Raw genomic sequence first — 19,183 nt, forward strand, 5'->3', positions numbered from 1 at the left:
AGTAGAAGCTATCTATAAAAGGAAAAAGAAGACAAAGACAGAAATGGAAAGGAAATGGAAAAAAGGAAATGGAAAGGAATTTCCAAAAGGAAATGGAAAAAAAAGAGGTGGAGAAGCTGCCAGCAGGTGAACTAAATATCCAGCATAGGTGCTACAGACATGAAGATGAGAAATTCTTATTCAAGGTACAAAGATTTTTATATGGCTTAGTGGGGAAAGGGTGCTATCATAAGGCAATGCAGGAAGTTACTTGGCCCTTTATAAACAGATGGAGCACCAAGAATCCCAGGTTAGCTAAAAGGTTACCTTGGTAGGCAGTAACTCACCACCTCAGAAGCAAATCTAAGGATGAACTGCCCCTGTTCTCATTCTGTATGCTAGCCAGAAAGTTTCCTTCATGGCTCAAATCTCATCATGAAGTCAGCTAACTTTGTGAAGTGCAACAGAAATAGCAAAGGAGATAAGCTACTGAGCCTTTCAGATACCTGTCTAACATAAAGGTGAACACCAGTTTGGGGATTTGGCTCATTTCTTACATATTTACAATCATATAATCTTCTCATATTTGATATAAAACCACATGCAAAACAGTATATGATTTTGGGATATCAGGCTCATATAAGGCACATAATTTTTTGTCAAGTGGGATTCTTGCACCCTAGGCCAGGTGACATGTGGCTTTTATTTCCAAATATTTCCCAAATACTTCAGTTCACTTGTTCAGCTCAGAAATTCCATATTCTAACCTCTTAACAACTAAATTTTCAGGATTTTTTAAAATGGTTTTTCTTAGTGGTAACACTGGTTTACATTAAGGAGCAAAGAGGCAATCTTAGTTTCTTAGATCTTAAGTTATTAAGGTCAACATGACATGCATGACAGATTATAAAAATATACTGATAAATCAGATGGAAAGTTCTGCCTTTACACCTTTTCAGTCATTGTTTATACTTCCTGACTAAAAATCAAAGGCCAGGAGCAGGGTTAATCTTGAGATTCATGGTTGGAAAAATAAAGATTCCCCCACAAAGAAAATTGAGAATATTTCTTTACTCCAGTGCTGCTCATGAGAAATACAATTCTACTGAGTGATGTAAAGGCTCTTGTTTCAAAGGAGGGAAAGTTCTGGTTTAAGCATGAAAGGTTCAGGATGTCCTATCACTGTTAATCACTTGCACCATTGATCCTAGCACAGGTATGTCCCTGGCTGCCTTGAACTCTCTGAAGCTGTGATCAAACAAAAAGCAGATTAGCTCAATGAATTTTTTCCCCCATATTACTTTTCTCAAAATGGATCCTTATCATTTTCAAGTACTAGACCAGAAATAATCCAAACCCTTGTTACAGCATCCTGTAAATAATGTTGTTCATAGTTTTAACTTCATTTTCCATGAAGAAATAATCAGGTTCCATATCTACTTCAGGATTATTATTTTCTACCACCCATCATGTGTATTAATGAATCTTCAGTAAAATCAGTGGAAACGAAAGTTCCAGAAAATCCAATGATAAAACCAATTTTAAACCATCAGAGTATTTGTTCCACGTATGTAACTTTTCAGATGCCCAGAGAGGGCATCATATCACTGGTGCAGCTGGCCACTTGGTGGTCATGGAAAATTAGAGGGGTTCTTCAGAACATATTTGCTATACTAAAGGTGTCATACAGAAATGTGAAACATTTGATATAGAATGGAATAAGACAAACTTTGCCTGTTACCAGTTTCTCGTGTCTAACAGTAATTCCAGTAGATGCATAGCTCTTGCAAATTACTGAGCAACCACAGGCTTTAAAAAAGACCAGCTATCACAGGAAGGAATCTGTTTCATAGCATGCTTGCTTTAAAATTATAGAAAACAAGTATAGGGATTACTTTGTTGATCTAGTGACAGAACTGTTGTAAAATTTAATATAACAGTATGGTAACGTCAGTTTATCAGGTGTACTGGGCAAATAGATATAGGTTAAAGCATTCTCCAATCACTGCTATCTGTATTTACATTTTGAAGTTGAATGCAAAAAAAAAAAAAAAAAGACATTTCAGAATATGACAGGATCCTGATTTTTTTTTTTTTAACTTTAATAAAAATAATGCTTTTTCATATATTCCCAGTCATAAAAAATAGGAGTTTGGGTTTTTATTTAATTCAGACAGTAGGTATTCAAAAACTGCTCTGGGCTAAGATTACATATAAGAGATTTACTTCTCTCAAGAATTAACTAATTTACCATATGTCTTTGTAAATTGATATGAAGACAAAAGTAAAACCTCAAAAACAAGGAGAGTAAAATGGTAGCTCTTCATAATGTGACAGAGTTGAAATATGAAAGCATACTAACCACTCTCCATGTTTCTTTTTCTTGTGGTCATGTAACAGAATATAAGACTGTTTTTAAAACATGAAAGTTCCTATTAACATGTCAGTCACTTTTTTGCATTGTATCATGTTCACAAATAACATCATGCAATACTTTTACTCTCAGACCTACTGGCCTAAAAAGAGAAATGTAGCAAGAAGGAGGAGGAAGCATTTTTCAGCTAAACTGACCATCCATTTAGAATTCATAACCCTAAATTTTAAGGTGATGAATGAGCACCCCAACAATTCTGTTACTCCTCCTAATCCTCGTCAGGTCTTGAATCTGTTGACGAAGTCCAAACAGCCCCTTCTTTCTGCCTGATCCCCTCCCCTTGCTATTGCTGGCTCTCATTCAAGTCAGGATCACATTTATCTGAGCAATATACACCTAATAAGTCTTCTCCAACTCAGTCTGTTCTTGCTGGCACGACAGCTAGCTTCCCCCTCCACTTCTCTTGTCTTTCCTCAGACATCATTGTGGGTGTTGACACTCTAGCAAGTTACTTAAGGTGCTCTTAAATAACTGTCTGCATGTACACATCTCCCAGTAAAAGGCAAGGTAATTGCTGCTATAAGCCAGGTAAAGAGCATGGGCATGGACAACAAAAGAAGCAGCCAAACTAGCAATCTGCATGAGGACTTTTATTAGACATAAATAAAAAAAAATTCACAGAGAACTTTTCACAGTACTTCTCAAACACTTTGCAAAAAAGGCATGTACTATTGTCCCTAATTTATCTAAGGAAAAATGAAATATGAGAAGGGTAGAGTAGATTGACCAAGGCTGCCTGATAAGTTAAAACAAGACTGCAGATAGGTATTCTGGGTCTCAGTCTACTGTGCTGTCAAGAACAGGACCAAGGATTATGAATCTATTATGACTTACACCAGACCTCACTTTGACCACTGGGCTTACAAACATGTGTTTTCCTTCTTCCCTGTCTCTGTAGCTTCACATGATGTTAACAATAGCGACTCTCCATGCTGTAGTACCAAGCTAGTACCTCCCCTGATGAATGCTGATGTGAAATTAGCCATCACAATGTACATGTTCCAGTTGCCATAGTTATCATGCTTTACAGAGACATGGGTTTAAAATTATTTCCTGAGTCCTGGAGATTTCCCCAAGGCTAAAACAGCAACAGTCTCTCACATAATGGGTCAACTGGTCCAGGTGGGTGCATGTGCTTATTTCCTCCAGAGGAAATAAGTTTAATGAATATAGAGCTCATTTAGGTAAAAAGCCTTGGATCTCATAAGATGGAAGATGGAAGTAAGAAAAAATTTGAAAAGAAATTTTTCATTGTTCATAATTTTTTTACTCAATATAATTAAAAATACCCCCAATTAGGGAAAAAAAAAACAAAAACAAAAACAACAACAACAACAACAACAACAACAACAACAACAACAACAAAAAATTTTTCCTTTCCCTTTACTCCTTTTAATTCCAGCTGGGTGCTGCATGGCTGACACAGTCATAGGTCTTATGCTGAAAAGTCTAGCATCTTATGTGTAACATAACAACACAGCTGCTTCATAAACCATTTTATTTTTGATCACTGTTTTGACATGTTCAAGGCATCAGTCTTTCAGTTTTCATCTACTTTAATGGGCAACTTACATCTTACATCTTGTTTAATGAAAGGTTACTGTTGTCTCTCTGTAAAAGCTGACCTTTTTTCTTCATCAGACTGGAGGTCATGAGTGAATAGAAAATGAGGTTTACAGAAATGCATCTTAACATTGGAATGCCTTGGAAACTGAGGGTTTTAAAGGTGGAAGGTAAAATCTACTTGCTTTAAAAATGAAGAGTGATGAGCAGATGATTCAGTAATGCTATAGCTGCTGTCACAAGAACACAAAGTGAAAACAAGAGCATTGTTCTGAAAAAAAAAATTGCCAGCCAACATAAAATTGAGCTTTATTTCTTGCCACCATTTTACACCATCATCAAATTGCTCATCTTTTGATCATTTTGTAGTACATATTTTGAGTAAAAGAATCCTTTGTGCCATCTTCCTCTCACACTTGATTGCACACTGTGATTTGTAAGCACAGAGGAAGAGAACTGGGGTGAGACTTGGGCACTGATGTCTCCTTTTAAATGACCCACAAAGGAAGGAGAGGGCTTGGAGATGACTCCTGGTGCCACTCTGCTGCCACACAGCCACCAAGGCAATTACCACCACTAAACCTAGGGATGGTGCCTTGGCCAAGACAAACCTTCATTACAGCTTTCTCTAATGTAGTGTAACACAGTCAGTCCTCCTTAACTTGCATATTAATTAGGTCTCACTTACACAACCATTTTGACCACATAATGCAGAGGTTTTAATCCTGACAATTTCAGGTTAAGATTCCATTTTGTGAAGAAGCAATCAATTACAGATGCTGTCTTTATCAGTATAGTGCAGTTATTCTGAATTTTTCTAAATATAAGGAAGAAGAACTTCTATGTTGAGATGATCTTCTGGATCATCTCTGAGCTCTCATCACAGGTTGGAAATTCTAGCTATGCTTCTCTAAGCACTTCTTCTAGATAAGGTTTAGTTTACCTACTTTCCCTACTCTCTTGAACATTAAATTCAGTTGGTTATTTTTGCAAAGGTGAATAGCCTTTTTAAGGAAAAATATAGCTTTTAATTGAAGGGAAGGTTGACCCATTAACAGCAGAAAATTTTGCAGTCTTCAAAAATAAACCTTCATCTGTGACAGCATCTTAACCACAATATGAGAGAGAGACCCCACATCTCCATCAATTTCTATAAATCAATGGTATTCCATGTAAGCTAAAGAGCTTATCCTCTCTGCTTAAAATGGAATGAAAATACTGATTTTCTCCCCGATTTTATTTTTCCATATTTATATTTTATCATATTGTATCTTTGTCAATTGATTATATTTTTGTTTCTTATTCTCTTTTACCTTTAGAAATAGAGCCTTTCTTAAATACAATGTTAACTTGGTTATTTCATTTCCAGCCTGAACTGTTGAACTCACAGTGTTTGATGGCATTCAAAAGTAGGCAAAAGCACAGAGCTCTTACCTCTTGTTTTAAAATAGCTGCTTATATGGACCATAAAGAATAAGCCAAGGTTAATTATCTTTATTGTTTTTTTGCTGTTTAAAAAAAGGGGGGAAACACCCAACTGGGTGGGTGGGAATGTTGCCTGGGATCAGCAACAAGAGTCTAATATATATGACAAGCTGGTAACATTTCCAATAGTGTTCATTTTTATAGGAAGATTTCTAGACCAGAGAGCTCATAAATTAAATGCTGTAGAGCAGCACCTCTGTTTGTGCAATATAGTGAATTTACTATGTATTTTGTGAAAAAGCATTTTGGGTAGATGCTTTCTTTCCTTTTGTGACTCTCAAGGAGGTGAAACCATTTCTTTCCTTCTCTGGAAGCAAGGCCCTGTTAGTTTCACTTATCTCTGCAAAGTGATAGTGCAAACACTTTGTCAAGAGGCCTGAACAATTACAGACTTCTTAAAGTAATTACTTTCAGCAAAGTCAAGTGCTAGAAAATTCAGACTTAATTATTTCACGGGCAATGGTTGGAACATGAAAGTGCTTTGGATTGTGGAAATACTACATACAGATATAGCCCAGTCGAGAAGGAATCCAAGCCCAGAACCAGAGGCCTGGAAACTCAGTTTGAAAGTGCTCCATAATCTATCATGCTGTTGCTAAGAGGATATTAATACTAGCATTTAGAATTGCAGTCATGTGTCTGACAATCCTGTGTTTGTACCAGCAGGTCAGTTGACTAATTGTGAATTGGAACTTCTCTGTGCACTGCACTATTTAGAAGAAAAAGGATGACAGGGGTACAGTTAACCATTAAGGCATTTGGGCCTGGGAGGGAAAGCAGAAGACAATCAAGTCCTTATTATTAGATGCCTTCCTGCAAATCACTCCCTTATGCAGTTACAACAGAAGGAGAATTCACCTTTTAAACTGAGTAATTGTGCCTGTCGGGCAACCCTTTACAATTACTTTACCATCCAGCAAGAGCTCATTGATTGCATTAAGGATAACAGTACTCCACAGAAACAATCCTCTTAGGCAGGCTACTTCCAAAACCCTGTGTCTCTGTCAGGCAGCTGCCTGCTCTTTGAATAGCCAGAGAGATAAAGAAATAAAAATATTAAAGGCCAAAGCTCTTCTGATTTCACAACACTCTTTAAAGCCGGATGAGTGATTAGGGTGTTTGTAGCCTGTTAAACACCCATGCCTCAGGTGGAATGTTCCTCTGAGCACGTTTTACAGCAAATGTGAGACTGGTGTCTTGCTTCAGCTCCAAAAATACGCCTGCTTAAGCAGCCCTATAGAATTCCAAGTTAAAATGCAAGCCCCAGTGACTGTGTGTCTTCAGCAGTTGATAACAAACTACAATCAAAGCCTTTCTCTTTTAGATTACCAGCAAGAATCTAATCCAGGTCAGTGATAATCCTCCAGCATCTATTCAGCAATGATCCAAACAGACAGACTGTTCCATCACAAAAGTCACTGTTTCTGACATGGCTGCAGAGACTGAATGAGGATGGAGATTCCTCCTTTACTGTGGAAGCTAATTAGATTTGCAAGTAGACAGGAGTGCTGAACTAAAGCACAAGCATAGTGTTTCATTGTCAGCATCATCATTAAATAGCCTTCATTTGCTATTTAACAGAGTGGTAGAGGGGAGAATGATAACCCTTGATTTAATTACTGAGAGTTTCCCATCTTCTGTGTCTGGGACACATTTGTCAAGTATTCACTGATCTTATCACTCACCCCTCTCAGAATCCTCAAATGAATCTCTGACTTCAAATTCATGATTTGCTACTATAACAAAACCCTCTCAATTTGGATTTTACTTCACTATTGTACGTGTCTCATCTCATTTTTAGATTTTTTTGAGTTCCCTTTCACAATGCCAAGTTGCCCCAACCTTTCCCATTTTTTCTGTGAAGTCCATTCTCTCCTCCTTCAAAAGCTTCCTGTGGGTCCTATACAAAAGCTTCCTATACAAAATGAAGGCTTGGTCCAGGAAGCAGCCTAGGCAGTCTGTGTTTACAGGAACAAACCCTGATTTTTACAGAGGGTATTAACTTGACACTTGGTGGTCTCCTGGTTCCAGCCTTATTATTGTGATAGAAATGCCTTTGGACCAGCATGTTTCCCTATATGTTCTTGGTAATTTTTTTTTTTTTCATTTCCCCCCACCCACTTCCTTTTGAGGATATTTATTGGAGAAATTTCTTCTCCTTTTTTTTTTCCCCTGGAATTCAGACTGAAAATCACACACAATATGCAACCAGTATATTTCATCTCATCAGGACTACTCTGACACTTACTAGTCTACCAACTGCATAAAATGAAAGACAATACATACAGAAAGCCAATTAGATTGGGATTACTTTGGCTGTTCAACAGCTGGGGCATAACATATGTCTGTTTTCCCCATGGTAGAGTTAGGAATTAACATTTTACGTGCCTGACCTATCTAATCAACATATATCCTGACCTTACAAGAAACATTCAAAAATGAAGGTAATGTGGCTATGTCAAAAAGTGCAATAAGCCAGGTTAGATACGAAGAGGTAATTGATTAAGCAGGTAACATATGTAAAGTTAAGCTTGAAGATATAGTGCATTTCCATCCTCTTCTGGGCTATTAAAGTAAATTAATGATCTAGAGCTGTGTAGGGGTTTCCAGAAAAAACACTATAATGGCCAGTTGGCCACAGTTTACAGCCTCCTCCTCCTCCTAGAAGGGGGAGATGTTTATTCTTCATCTTCAGGAAATTGCCAGCTCAAGCTTCTCACTATGTATACTTTATATCTGAATTCATAGTGCAGAAATGACAACTGAACATTAGAATAACACCAATGAATACAAAATATGATGTTGGCTTGGAAGAAAATGAACCAATCATAATCTTTGACAGGGTCCAGATATTTTCAAATTTTCACAATACTTTTTTCCATGCTTATAGTTTGGCAGCTGCTCAAAAGTACCTGGTTTGTGCTGTTTTACAGTCCTGCATGTGTCAACCAAGCAAAAAGAATTTAAAAAAAACTTTGCAAAATACAAAGGGGAATAAGTAGTGTAGGCAGTGACTGCCAGACACATAGCTATGAAGCCAGGCTTACTTCACTATCTCCAAAACTCGCCTATCACTGTTCTGTGGTCCCCATAGGAAAAATGTTTTCCATCCAGGTTCAGACTGAGTCTTTGATGGTGCTCAAGAATTCTAAAATTTCACAGCACTCTTCAGCATGCTGTGTGGAGAGGGAGGGACTGGCATGCCCTGGTCATCCTGCATGGCTTGCTTCTGGCTGAAGGCTCAGCATCCCCCATGCCTTGCTCTGCTCGGGCCGTTCCAAACCTCTCCAATCTGTAACACCAACGAGCCATGATGCCTTTTCAGTCAACTCTCCTCTCTGTGTTTCCTGGGAAAAGTATTGAGAGCTTTGCTGACTGCTTTTTATAAACCTGGCCACCGCAAGAGCTGACAGCCATTAGAAACCAAAGGAACAAAAGGCACAGGAGCCTTTATGCCGTTTTTGAGCGCGTTACCTTTGGTTTGTGTCATTCCCCTGGACTCCCCAGACGTGCAGTGGAGGGACAGCGGAGTGGGGTGCGTATGTGTGTGTGCACGTTGGTGTGCGTGTGCATGTGTGTGTGTGCGTGAGCATGTGCAGGGTGCGTGTGCGTGTGTGCATGTGTGTGTGTGTGTGTGCGTGAGTGTGTGCAGGGTGTGTGTGCATGTGTGCGTGTGCGTGAGCGTGTGCATGTGTGCCTGTGCGTGAGCGTGTGCAGGGTGCGTGTGCATGTGTGTGTGTGTGTGTGTGTGTGTGCGTGAGTGTGTGCAGGGTGCGTGTGCGTGTGTGTGTGTGCGTGAGCGTGTGCAGGGTGCGTGTGCATGTGTGTGCGTGTGCATGAGCGTGTGCAGGGTGCGTGTGCATGTGCGTGTGTGTGTGTGTGCGTGAGCGTGTGCAGGGTGCGTGTGCATGTGTGTGTGTGCGTGAGCGTGTGCAGGGTGCGTGTGCGGTGTGTGCGGTGTGTCTGCGAGTGTCACCATTCTCTGCGGCCGCGTGCCCGCGCTCGGGGGTCTCTGCGGGCGCGGCGGGGGCGCGGAGCGGGGCCGGGGCCGGGGGCGGGCCGGGGGCGGTGCAGGGGCCGGGCGGGCGGGGGCTCGCTGCTCCCGGCCGGTGTCACTTGCGAGCCGCCGCCGCCGTGCAGGCAGGCGGGCAGGCAGGCAGGGACGCAGCCAGCCGGCCCCGCAGGCAGCCCCGCGGAGCCACCGCGGCCGGCGGAGACCATGATCCTCACACGTAAGCTCGGCTCGTTTTGGGGGTGGCGGCTCCGGGAGGCGCAGCTCCGCGCATCGCGGGCGGCGTTGGCGGAAAGTGCCGCGGGGCAGCGCATGGGGCAGAGGGGGACGGGATCCCGCTGCTGTTGTCCCGCAGCGGCCGGGAAAGCAGCGCTGGCAGGGGGCGGCTGCCCCGTCCCGCGGAGCGCTTGGCCCCGCCGCCCGTCCGTGTGCGCGGGTGAGCAGCGCCGTCGGGGCGGCGGCAGCGCCAGGTGAGACGGGAGCGCTGCGGGAGCCCGGGGTTGCTGCTGTGTCTGCGGAGCACCCGCGGGGCTGTGCTCGGGAGCGCGGCCGAAAGGGTTAACAGCGCAGGAGCGGAGGCGCGGGGGTACCGCGGGCGCGGAGCGCCGCTCGGGATGCGGCCGCTCCCTGAAGAACCCCGTGGCGCATCTTTTTCGGTGGTTTGGTTTTGGTTGGGTTTTTTTGGATTTTTTCCGTTTCCTCTTTCCCCCCCCTATTTTAGTCTTTCTCTGTTTTGGGTGGCTTTTTTTCTTTTTTTGGGAGCCCTTGCGAGACGGGAACCGTCGAGTTCCTTTTGAAGTTTTCCGTAATTAGCCCGATGGCCTCCAGGAGCCCAGTGGCTCCTCCTGTGCGGCGGTGGCCAGCCCTGATGTCACCCCCGGCGGCTTTGATCCCGGTGGAGGAGCAGCACCTCCTGCCAGACGGGCTCGCCCCTACCCCCCTCTTCCTTTTTCCCTTCTCGAGGAAAACAGAAAGCCGATGCCGTTTTCCAGTCGGTCAGTTTTACGTTCCGTGTCACCCTCCCTTTCTCTGCAAACCACAGCAATGACTTAGTTCCACCGAAACCGTGAAGTTGTTGAGCGATGTGTTGCCATTAACCTAATGAGCTCTCTTGCCTCACAAGGCACTTACTATTGGTACTATTGGTACTCTGGGTTTTTTTGTCCCCTCATATTTTCTTTGGGAAAATTTGAAGAAATAACTACATCTAAACAATGTATTTAGCTAAGTCAGAAGGCTCTGCTGATGTGTCATAGTACTTAACACACCTGATTTGAAAGACTGAGGAATGCACTTTTATCTTAGCCCTCAATTATTTTATTTTTTTTACAGGAGTAAGTGTGATCTGTTTGAATTGCCCTGCCCTGATCAAGAAATTCCTGACAGCAGTTCAATAACAATTCTCTGAGTCAGGTTATGTTTTAAGGCTATTTGTAGTGAACTTAAGGAAGATAATAGGCAGATTTCTTGTGAGCCTCTGAGTATGAATCTGTCAACAGTTCAGTGCCAGACTGATTCAGCATCTGTCTGGCAAGCAGGCCATTGCTGTCTGACAGCACATGGAGTTGGTATTAGGTGTGTCTGTTGATGCCACAGCTGTAGCCTACAATAGAGTATCTATCAGGTGTTATTACTGCTGTCCCCTAGGCATCCTGCTCTGCATCTCCAGTAGAATCAACAAAAACAAAAAGGCTGACATGGCCAGGAAGTGGGATGGATGTCCCTCAGATTAATGGGTTTGGGTTACTGCTTCAGTTTGCTGATGGGATCATAATTAGGATTGAGATTCTTTGATTATGGAACAAAGTATATGTAAGAGAAGATGTAGATATTGTTTTGACAAGATTCTTTTCATCTACAAGTTCATAGAAATCAGAGCATTTGGAGCTATGTGACCTCTAGGAATTCTTGATCCCATCTTCTTTTAAAATAACTTGGGTTGCTAACTGTCACTTTTTTTAATCAAAAGGAAGTGCTAATACATTGTTTTAAACACCACAAGGCTTTAACTTCCTACATGTCATAAAATATTATTTCTAAGTGGTAATGAACAGCAAGAACATATCTGGTGGTTTTATTTGGTTTTATTTTTCACTAGTGTAGACTCAGTCTAGGAATTTTAATTCTTGAGTCAGGGTCTTCCCAGCTACTTCTGCAGCTGCCCTTGCTGGGCCAGAGAGGAAGACTGATGCTGCTCATGGAAACTTACAAATGCCCAGTGTATTTTGCCTCTGGTGGGGTGTAGGAAAAAGGTACTGTAGTTGTACTCATTCACTGATGTTGAATGCTTATATTAAGATTCCTAGAAAAAGGAGATGAGGTGGCTCGGTTTTACTTTTCTGGTTCTTCTGTTTCATTACATTCTAGGCAGTGGTTTGTTTGAGGCATGTGAATTTATGAGTTCCGCAAATATTTAGAGATGCAGTTTGCACTATAAATTTTCTTTTTCTAGGCAGAATACCACAGTAAGTTATGTTTGGGCTTCTTGAGAGATTCAGACTTCTCTTCCAATTCTCCTCTGATGGGAGTTTTGCTACTGGCTTGAGCACAACACAATGCACCCTCGGCTGGTTAAAAGGAGACAGAGGAAGAGAACTCATGTGCTTAACAGGATGGTCCTGTACAGTAAACAAGCACTTTTCATGCTTAACTATCCTTCCTAGCGACAGGAAGAAGGAAATGAGGCTATGCAAAAGGACCCTGACACATTTCAGACAATGCCAGACCCACCCTAGCATTCATACAGTATAGCCACAAGACTTGGGGAAATAAAAATAACTTCAGATGTTTCCCCTTCCTTCCTGTGCATGTTATAGAAATACAGCAATCAAATGATATGCAGTTCACAGAAAATTTGCTGGTTTGATCTCCACTAAATAAGGACATGATGCCCTGTGTAATTTATATTCTTTGCATACCATATTGTTCTGCTTACGGTTTGAATCTTGGTGTTTGAAGGTGAATTAATTACAAAATTCTATATTCTATACAGTAATGTAGTAGGTGTAGATATACAGCAATTTTGGTAATTTCAGCAATTCCAGGCATATTTCTTGCTTGTATCTAAGAAATCAGTAATTCTCCATGGCGCAGGGTATCAGGGTCTTGCATGTTTTTTGATTTCCAAAGTTTTTTGCAAAGTCTTTTTGTTGTTGTTGTTGTTGTTTTCATTTTTAATAATTTTCTCATCTATTTTCCCTCCTCCTGTTCAAAGGAAAAAAACAAATTCTGTCTTCAATGATGAGCAATTTTAATGAAAGGCACAGGACTGGGCTGTGAGTGGAACTTTCTGGTTCTTTTTACTGGACACTTACTTGGCCATTCTTGCTGACAGTGCTACCCTATCCCACTCAGCTCATCTTTGAAATCAGTAGATCTGCTAGTACAGTGTACCATTGGCAAAATTGGCAGAACCAAAAGAGAGTTGAGAATGACTTGGCCACCTGGCTGTAATTCATTCAGTTTCATTATCTGAAAGTTATAGAGTGTGACAAGCATTTTTATTTCTTAGGATGAATATTCTTTCAAATATTGTCTAGTATTTGTTTCCCTTGGGAAGGACTGTGGTAGGTGAGACAGGATCAGGAAAAAAAGGTTATCTGGTCTCTCCTTATAAAGACACAATAGGATGGCTCACTTATTTCTTGTGGGGCATTTTTTTCAAAGTCTAAAGGGTGCAGAGTTCTGTAGATCTGGGTTTAAATATATTTTTTTATAGTTGTCTAAATCTTTCTATTCAAATGCAGTGGTCTGTACTAAGAATGATTCCTGAGTAGATGCTTGAAAGACAGTTGCTGAAGCCAATGGTGGACACAGTTTGACCTTCCCAGACCTGTTCTTATAATTTACTGAAGTTTCAGTAAATTATCAGATTATTCAGTAAATTATTTAGATTATCAACAATACATGCCCCTCTGCCCTCCTCTCCCATCGCATTTTTGCATTTTGGGGATGATGTCTCTGTGACCCTGTGGACCCATAGAATTTGATGTCCTGCTGGCCACCCTTCCCTCTGTTCTCCATGAATTGTAAGAACAGATTTCCTGTGCACATAAGACAGAAGAAACTTTCCAGTGTAAAACTTCATAATCTGTTTTAACTTTCCTTCTTCTTCCATCCATACAAAATGTGACCATTAGATCTTGTATTGAGAGAAGCATTTTCAAATATGCAGTATCACAGACAATACTGCAACTGTCTCTACTATCTAAAAATAGGACATTCATAGTAATATTTGCTTTGGAAAAATCCATGTTTACATCTTTAATTCTGCATCAGGGAAGAAGGCATTTGTCTGTGATGCAATTAGCTTTATGCTGGGCTGTTCACTGTCAGTGGTATTTTGTATCAAGTGTTGTATCATCCCCACAGGATGATACGATATAGTTTGGGACTGGATCATCAATGAGGTTAACTGTAAATGGTTGTGATGGAAAGGCAGTCATTCTTCCATACAGTTCTTCCTATATGCATGGATAGTTTTGAGGTTACAAGCTCAAAGAAGTAACTGTCTAGAAAATCTATTTTCTTTTGTAGGAACTATTGAGCCAGTTCAGATCAGTTCTTACAGCATTGTTATTTCCTAGATCTGAACAGGTAGCTCACATTTTGTGCCTGTTTTAGATGAAGTACCTGTCATGCTGGGCCTGCTTACCTTTGCCTCCCTCTGGAGCTGAATGAGCCTTTGAGCTGAGCTTTGCACACCACAAGCTTGCAGGCAGGGGCAATTGGTGCATTTTAGTGCTGGGCATGGGACTAGCAACAGTTAATGTTTGCCCTTCAGTATGTTCTCAAAGGTCATGCTGACCAAGTAATTTCTGAGAGAAGAGAAGGTTAAAGTCATCTTCTATTTCCCACTCTTTGGAGGAGGATTTGGTTCTCACTCTGGAATCTGTCAACATGACCTCCATCAGAGGATTTGACTAACTGCTTTCTCTGCCCCAAATAATCCTCCTCCAAGACCACCCTGTGTTAAGCAGGCCAGATAAATAACCCACGTGCCCAATTATTTCTTGAGGGTTTTTTAAGTCATTTGACATCTTGTTCCTCTTCATCTGTGAACCTTCTTAAAAACAAGATGGGAGAAGAACATCTTTAACCTATAAAAAGAGTTGTTATATGACAGGAAAACTGCCACATCAAGCTACAGTTTTCTGATTAAACAAAGTTAGTTTTTATCTTCAGATCAATTGGTTTTTAAATTTATTTCAGACTTCTCCTGTATATGCTCAAAATGTAAAAAAAAAAAAAACCCAAAACAACACAAAACATCAACAAAATAAAACAAAACCCTATATAGGAATAAATTATTCGCTTGCAGTGTAAACTAGGAGTTGTGTGATTCTTTTGTGTCCTAGAGCATGCTTTCCCAAAGTCTTCAACAAGGTAGGAAGTAATGCAGCTAACCTTAGGCAGCTAGAAGCATATTTAGTGGTGTGAAAATGAGCAGTAATTGCAATCTGTTACAGAGTGTATAGGGAAAGGGCTTGACAGACACATGGGGAATATCCTTTATTTCGGTGGCCCTTTATTAGATCCTGAAATGATGTTGATTTGGTGCTTTTCAGAGGTAATCAGTTGTGCTTGGTCCTCTTGACAGAGGAAAGGACCTCTTGCCAGCCAGGGCATGCTCTGGAGGTGGTGGTTGTGCCTCTCTGACCTCCTGAAATAGGGCACTGTCCTTTCTTGTGCTCTGATAAAAACCTCGGTTTCTCTCCACGCTAAAAATAGCAAAACTGACCCCATTTATTCCTGCAAAAGCTTTGCTGGGTTTTAGAGACCTGTGGGTCTAGGGATCTGTGGATCCTTACTGGGCAAGTCCTAGTTAAGTCCTCTGAAATTTACAGAGGCCCCCATTGATTTTAACAAGGGTAGTCTCAATCTCTACATGTTTGATATACTTTCAACAAATATTGTTTCTCTTTTTATGTTGTGAGCTGAAAAAGTTCTGAAGTGATTTTGATATCCTGAAGACTATGAAAAAGAGGTTCAAGTTTAATAATTAGATTTTGGTCCACAAAAGCAGTATTGTGCTTGCTGTGCTAGCAAGAGTATTAGTGAGCAATTAAAAGTACTATATTCTGTAATTTGGCATAGTTGGGAAGGAGGGAAGGTACATACAGCCAACATACACCTCTGTAGATATTTTGGAAACCAGTCATATTCTTTTTTTTAAATTTTTATTTTTATTTAGCTTTCATCAATAAGGAAATAAACAAACTGAAATCTGATCAGTGGAAGTAAGCCATTTGCTTTTTTCAAAAGTTCTGCTGACCAGAAAAAAAAAGGGGGGGGTGTTCAAGCTTCCTGCTTTTTTTTTCAGAGAAAACATCAATATATGATCTTAAACATCTGTTTCCTTACTTCTTCATCTGTTCCCACACAAATTCCAAACATACTCTGTTTCTTCTCCCAGTGTCCTGTGGTTTATACATAACATCAACTGCATAGTTACTGTCTTGCTTCAAGGCTCTGTAACTTGAAAAAGCCTGTCAGTCCCATGTTTAACCCAAAGCCAGCAGGAGACAACACAAAGAGAGTATTTTTTTAGTCATCATCATATAGCTGTGGAATATCTGAGTAACATTCATCACTGTTTATAGGGGTTTTATGACTAGGAAGCAGTATATGTATTTGGTGTCATATATGGTTTGCCTTAAGAATTTGTGAGTCCCCCTCTCCCCATCCCTCTGAAAGTTTTTAATAAGAGGTATTTTCTTAAAATTGCACATGCATCCACACTGGCTCAAATTGATTGCTGAGGCAGGCAGCAGTAAGTGGAGGTTACAGGATGTGTTGTTTGACTGTAGAAGGTAAATTGAAGCACAGTGAAATAGAGGAGCACATCAAAAAAGGCAGCTGCAAATGCAAAATGTAACTTGCACTTTAAAGGTGAAAGGAGAAAAGTTACTCTCTTGGGAAGGTGGTTAGCTTTCACTTCAAAACCAGCAAGCTCATAATGAGTTCAAAAGCTGTGCTTTATATTCTCTTGATCTCACTGGTTCTTCCAGAAATGCATCCTTCATGGACTGAATGTGTCAGACTGTTATTCTAGAACAGTTGTATATGATTAGATGGTTCTCCTAGAAGTAGAAGAAATTCCACGTGTGTTAGAAATTTGGCAAGAGCTTTTAATGGGATTTTCAGAATGCTGTCGTTTTTAGTGGTATAACATTTATTGACAAACTTCCCAAGTTTGTGTTTGAGTGCATTATCCTTATAAAATGCTGTTCTTCACTAATTATATTTTTGCTTTCTTTAGTCCTTGCTATGTGCTGCTTTCTTGAAAGGTGTGGAGCACTAAGTTAATGATACTGCCTAAGGAATATTAAACGATATAAGTTTGAGAAAAAACAGACTTATGAGAAGGAATTTAATTATTTTCAAGCAACAGTCGCATATCTTCAAAGTGGAAACCATCTGTGGCCCTGGACACATAACAGGCTTACTCTTAGGAAGTCAGTCATACTGTCCCAACTTTAAAGGGCTGCAGGCATATGACATTACACAGAGCTGATTTATCATTTTCAATGCCTGCACTGCTCATTTGTAGACAGCTGCCACAGTGCAGTTATTTCCCCAGTTTGTCTCAGATTTCACATCTGTGTTCATGTATCTGTAGACTGAGTGGTTGGGTAGTCTGATCAGATCTAATGTTGGGACCACAATTCACATGTCAGGGATTCAAGCACTAGGAAAAATGACTGCTTGTACTTGGGCAGTGGAATTCTATCCAAAGAAGAGTATTCTCACATATACCACAGCTGGTCTTAAAAAAAATGATCCTGAATGATCTCAAGTTTCTTATAGCTCAGTGCTTTGAGTTGAACAAAAATTTTGCAAAGCACCAGAAGTTTCAGAGGGATGTCACAGGTAGGGAGAGGTAATTTCTGATATAGACAGAAAAAGAGCATGCCAGCTATTTGCAGCCATTAAACTGGACCATCAGCCTGGATGGGAAGAATCCTTTGTGCTTTCTGTGCTCCCTGTGCTCCTCTGTGCCTCAGGAAATACGCAGATAGATTATGGAGTTTTAGACATTGAAGTAAGGAGATAGTGTGTTCATCTCCAGCTTTCATGAAAGTCTGGAATCATTCTGTGCACTGTATGTGAGAGCCTCTCCAGCAAACTAATTCAGGAAGATAATTTTATATTCAATTTCTACAAGTTTTTTTTTTTTCTCTCTTCTGAAAGAAAAGTCAAATAGTGAATTTCAACTAGAATAACTTACTTAAAAATAAGGACCAAGATGCAATTAAGAAGCTCAAAAAAACCAGTTGCTATGTAGGACATTGAAGTGAACCTTCAGAAGTGAAGCCCATTTTTTTCTTAAATTTGATTTTGACAGTGCTGATTTTACCAGTTTCACTACAGGTTTTTACGAGCTGCTCTCTTAACAGAGCCAAAAGGTGAGATGGGTAGAACTGATGTGTGGAGGTGCTAATATGATTGTAAAGGTGGCTGAGTTGAGGCAAGAGGAAACCATCTGCTTGGAAAAACTGTTCATAAGATGTTTAGCACTTAGGTGAAAAGTGAGTCAATGCATGACTGTACAAAGATACATCTGCTTTGCACCTTGTCCTGAAGACCCTGAAAGAGCTAGTGTTTAAATTGCATGTTATTTCATGGAAGTGAAAAAGAAGAATGAAAGTAAATGTTGTTGCTGTCTTAACTGGACTGCTATGATGATTTTTTTCTGAAAGAATGTTATTGCAGCATCACTGTGGGGTTTTTCTTTTCTATAGGAGAGAAGGTATCATAAAACAAAAGACTATAGGCATCTTACAATTCTCCCTTCTGCAACTGCAGTTTCAAACAAGGTGTTAATTGAGATATTTTTACTCTGAAGGTCTAAACTTGCAAACTTACAAGGCCAGGAACCAAGACTAACCAAAGTTTAACAAAAAGGGAAGTTAGACTTTTCCATTTTCATTTACTACTCTGGGGAAGAATTGAGGTCTCCTAATCCCTCTGGAAGTGGGTAAATAAGGACTAATGGCTCCCAACCATACACAAAAGGAACTCCTACCCTTGATTTGAGTATGGAGGACTGCTTTGTAAAACAGACTAACAAATAAAGATGGTTCCAATAAAAATTTCCTGTTTCCTCTTTAACACATTTGCCTGTTGTTTGCTTACACGACACCAAGAATAAAGACTTCATTGTTGGTTTTGGGGTTTGTGGGATTTGGGTGGGGTTTTTTTAATTTGTTTTGTTTTACTTTCTAAGAGGTTTTTTGGGTTTTTTGGATTTTTTTTTGTATCAGGACATTTAGAAATAATAGCACAATTTCTTTCTTGCCAGCGGTTTTTTGTACAAGAACCTCCTGCTGCTGGGGGAGGGCACAGGATGCACGTCTGTGCATACATTTCTTGCTTGGAATGTATACTGAGTGGTAGTTTATTGTAAAGGTTTTAACTGGCAAGGATGTTAGATTCAGAAAGGAAGTGGCACTGCAGGGATGGAGTGGGAAGGAGGGAGTGAGACCAGCCTGCAGCAGCTTATCAGTTCAGCTGCCAGGTCTTCATCAGAAATTGCTTTGCAAATCGTGGCTGAAGTAGGACTTTCCTAAAATAGGTTGGAAAGCAGTGTAGAGTTCCTCTGCAAGTTTCCTCTCCTCCCTGTGGCTATTAGCTGGCCCCAGCCAAGCAAATGCAGTGAGTTCCTAGCTCAGATAATTATCTGTAACCTATGTCCCCTGGGATACTGA

The 19,183-nt window shown here is 40.5% G+C and overlaps 1 protein-coding gene across 4 annotated transcripts in view; it reads left to right on the top strand.

Annotated features, from left to right (window-relative positions):
• DLC1 (DLC1 Rho GTPase activating protein) overlaps positions 1-19,183 on the top strand; it is a 215,364-nt gene that overhangs the window by 167,590 nt on the left and 28,591 nt on the right. Inside the window, exon 1 of one of the 4 annotated variants that reach the window (XM_071432313.1) lies at positions 9,553-9,693. The exons of the other annotated variants lie outside the window; for them this stretch is intronic. Coding sequence (XP_071288414.1) covers positions 9,681-9,693 — 13 coding nt within the window. The 5' untranslated portion in view covers positions 9,553-9,680. Of the gene's footprint in view, positions 1-9,552; positions 9,694-19,183 lie in introns of those variants that run through there. 4 annotated transcript variants of the gene reach the window in all.

This window comes from Agelaius tricolor, unplaced genomic scaffold, assembly GCF_023055355.1.
Source record: "Agelaius tricolor isolate 1412-34295 unplaced genomic scaffold, bAgeTri1.0.p SCAF_8, whole genome shotgun sequence".
Lineage (NCBI taxonomy): Eukaryota > Metazoa > Chordata > Aves > Passeriformes > Icteridae > Agelaius > Agelaius tricolor.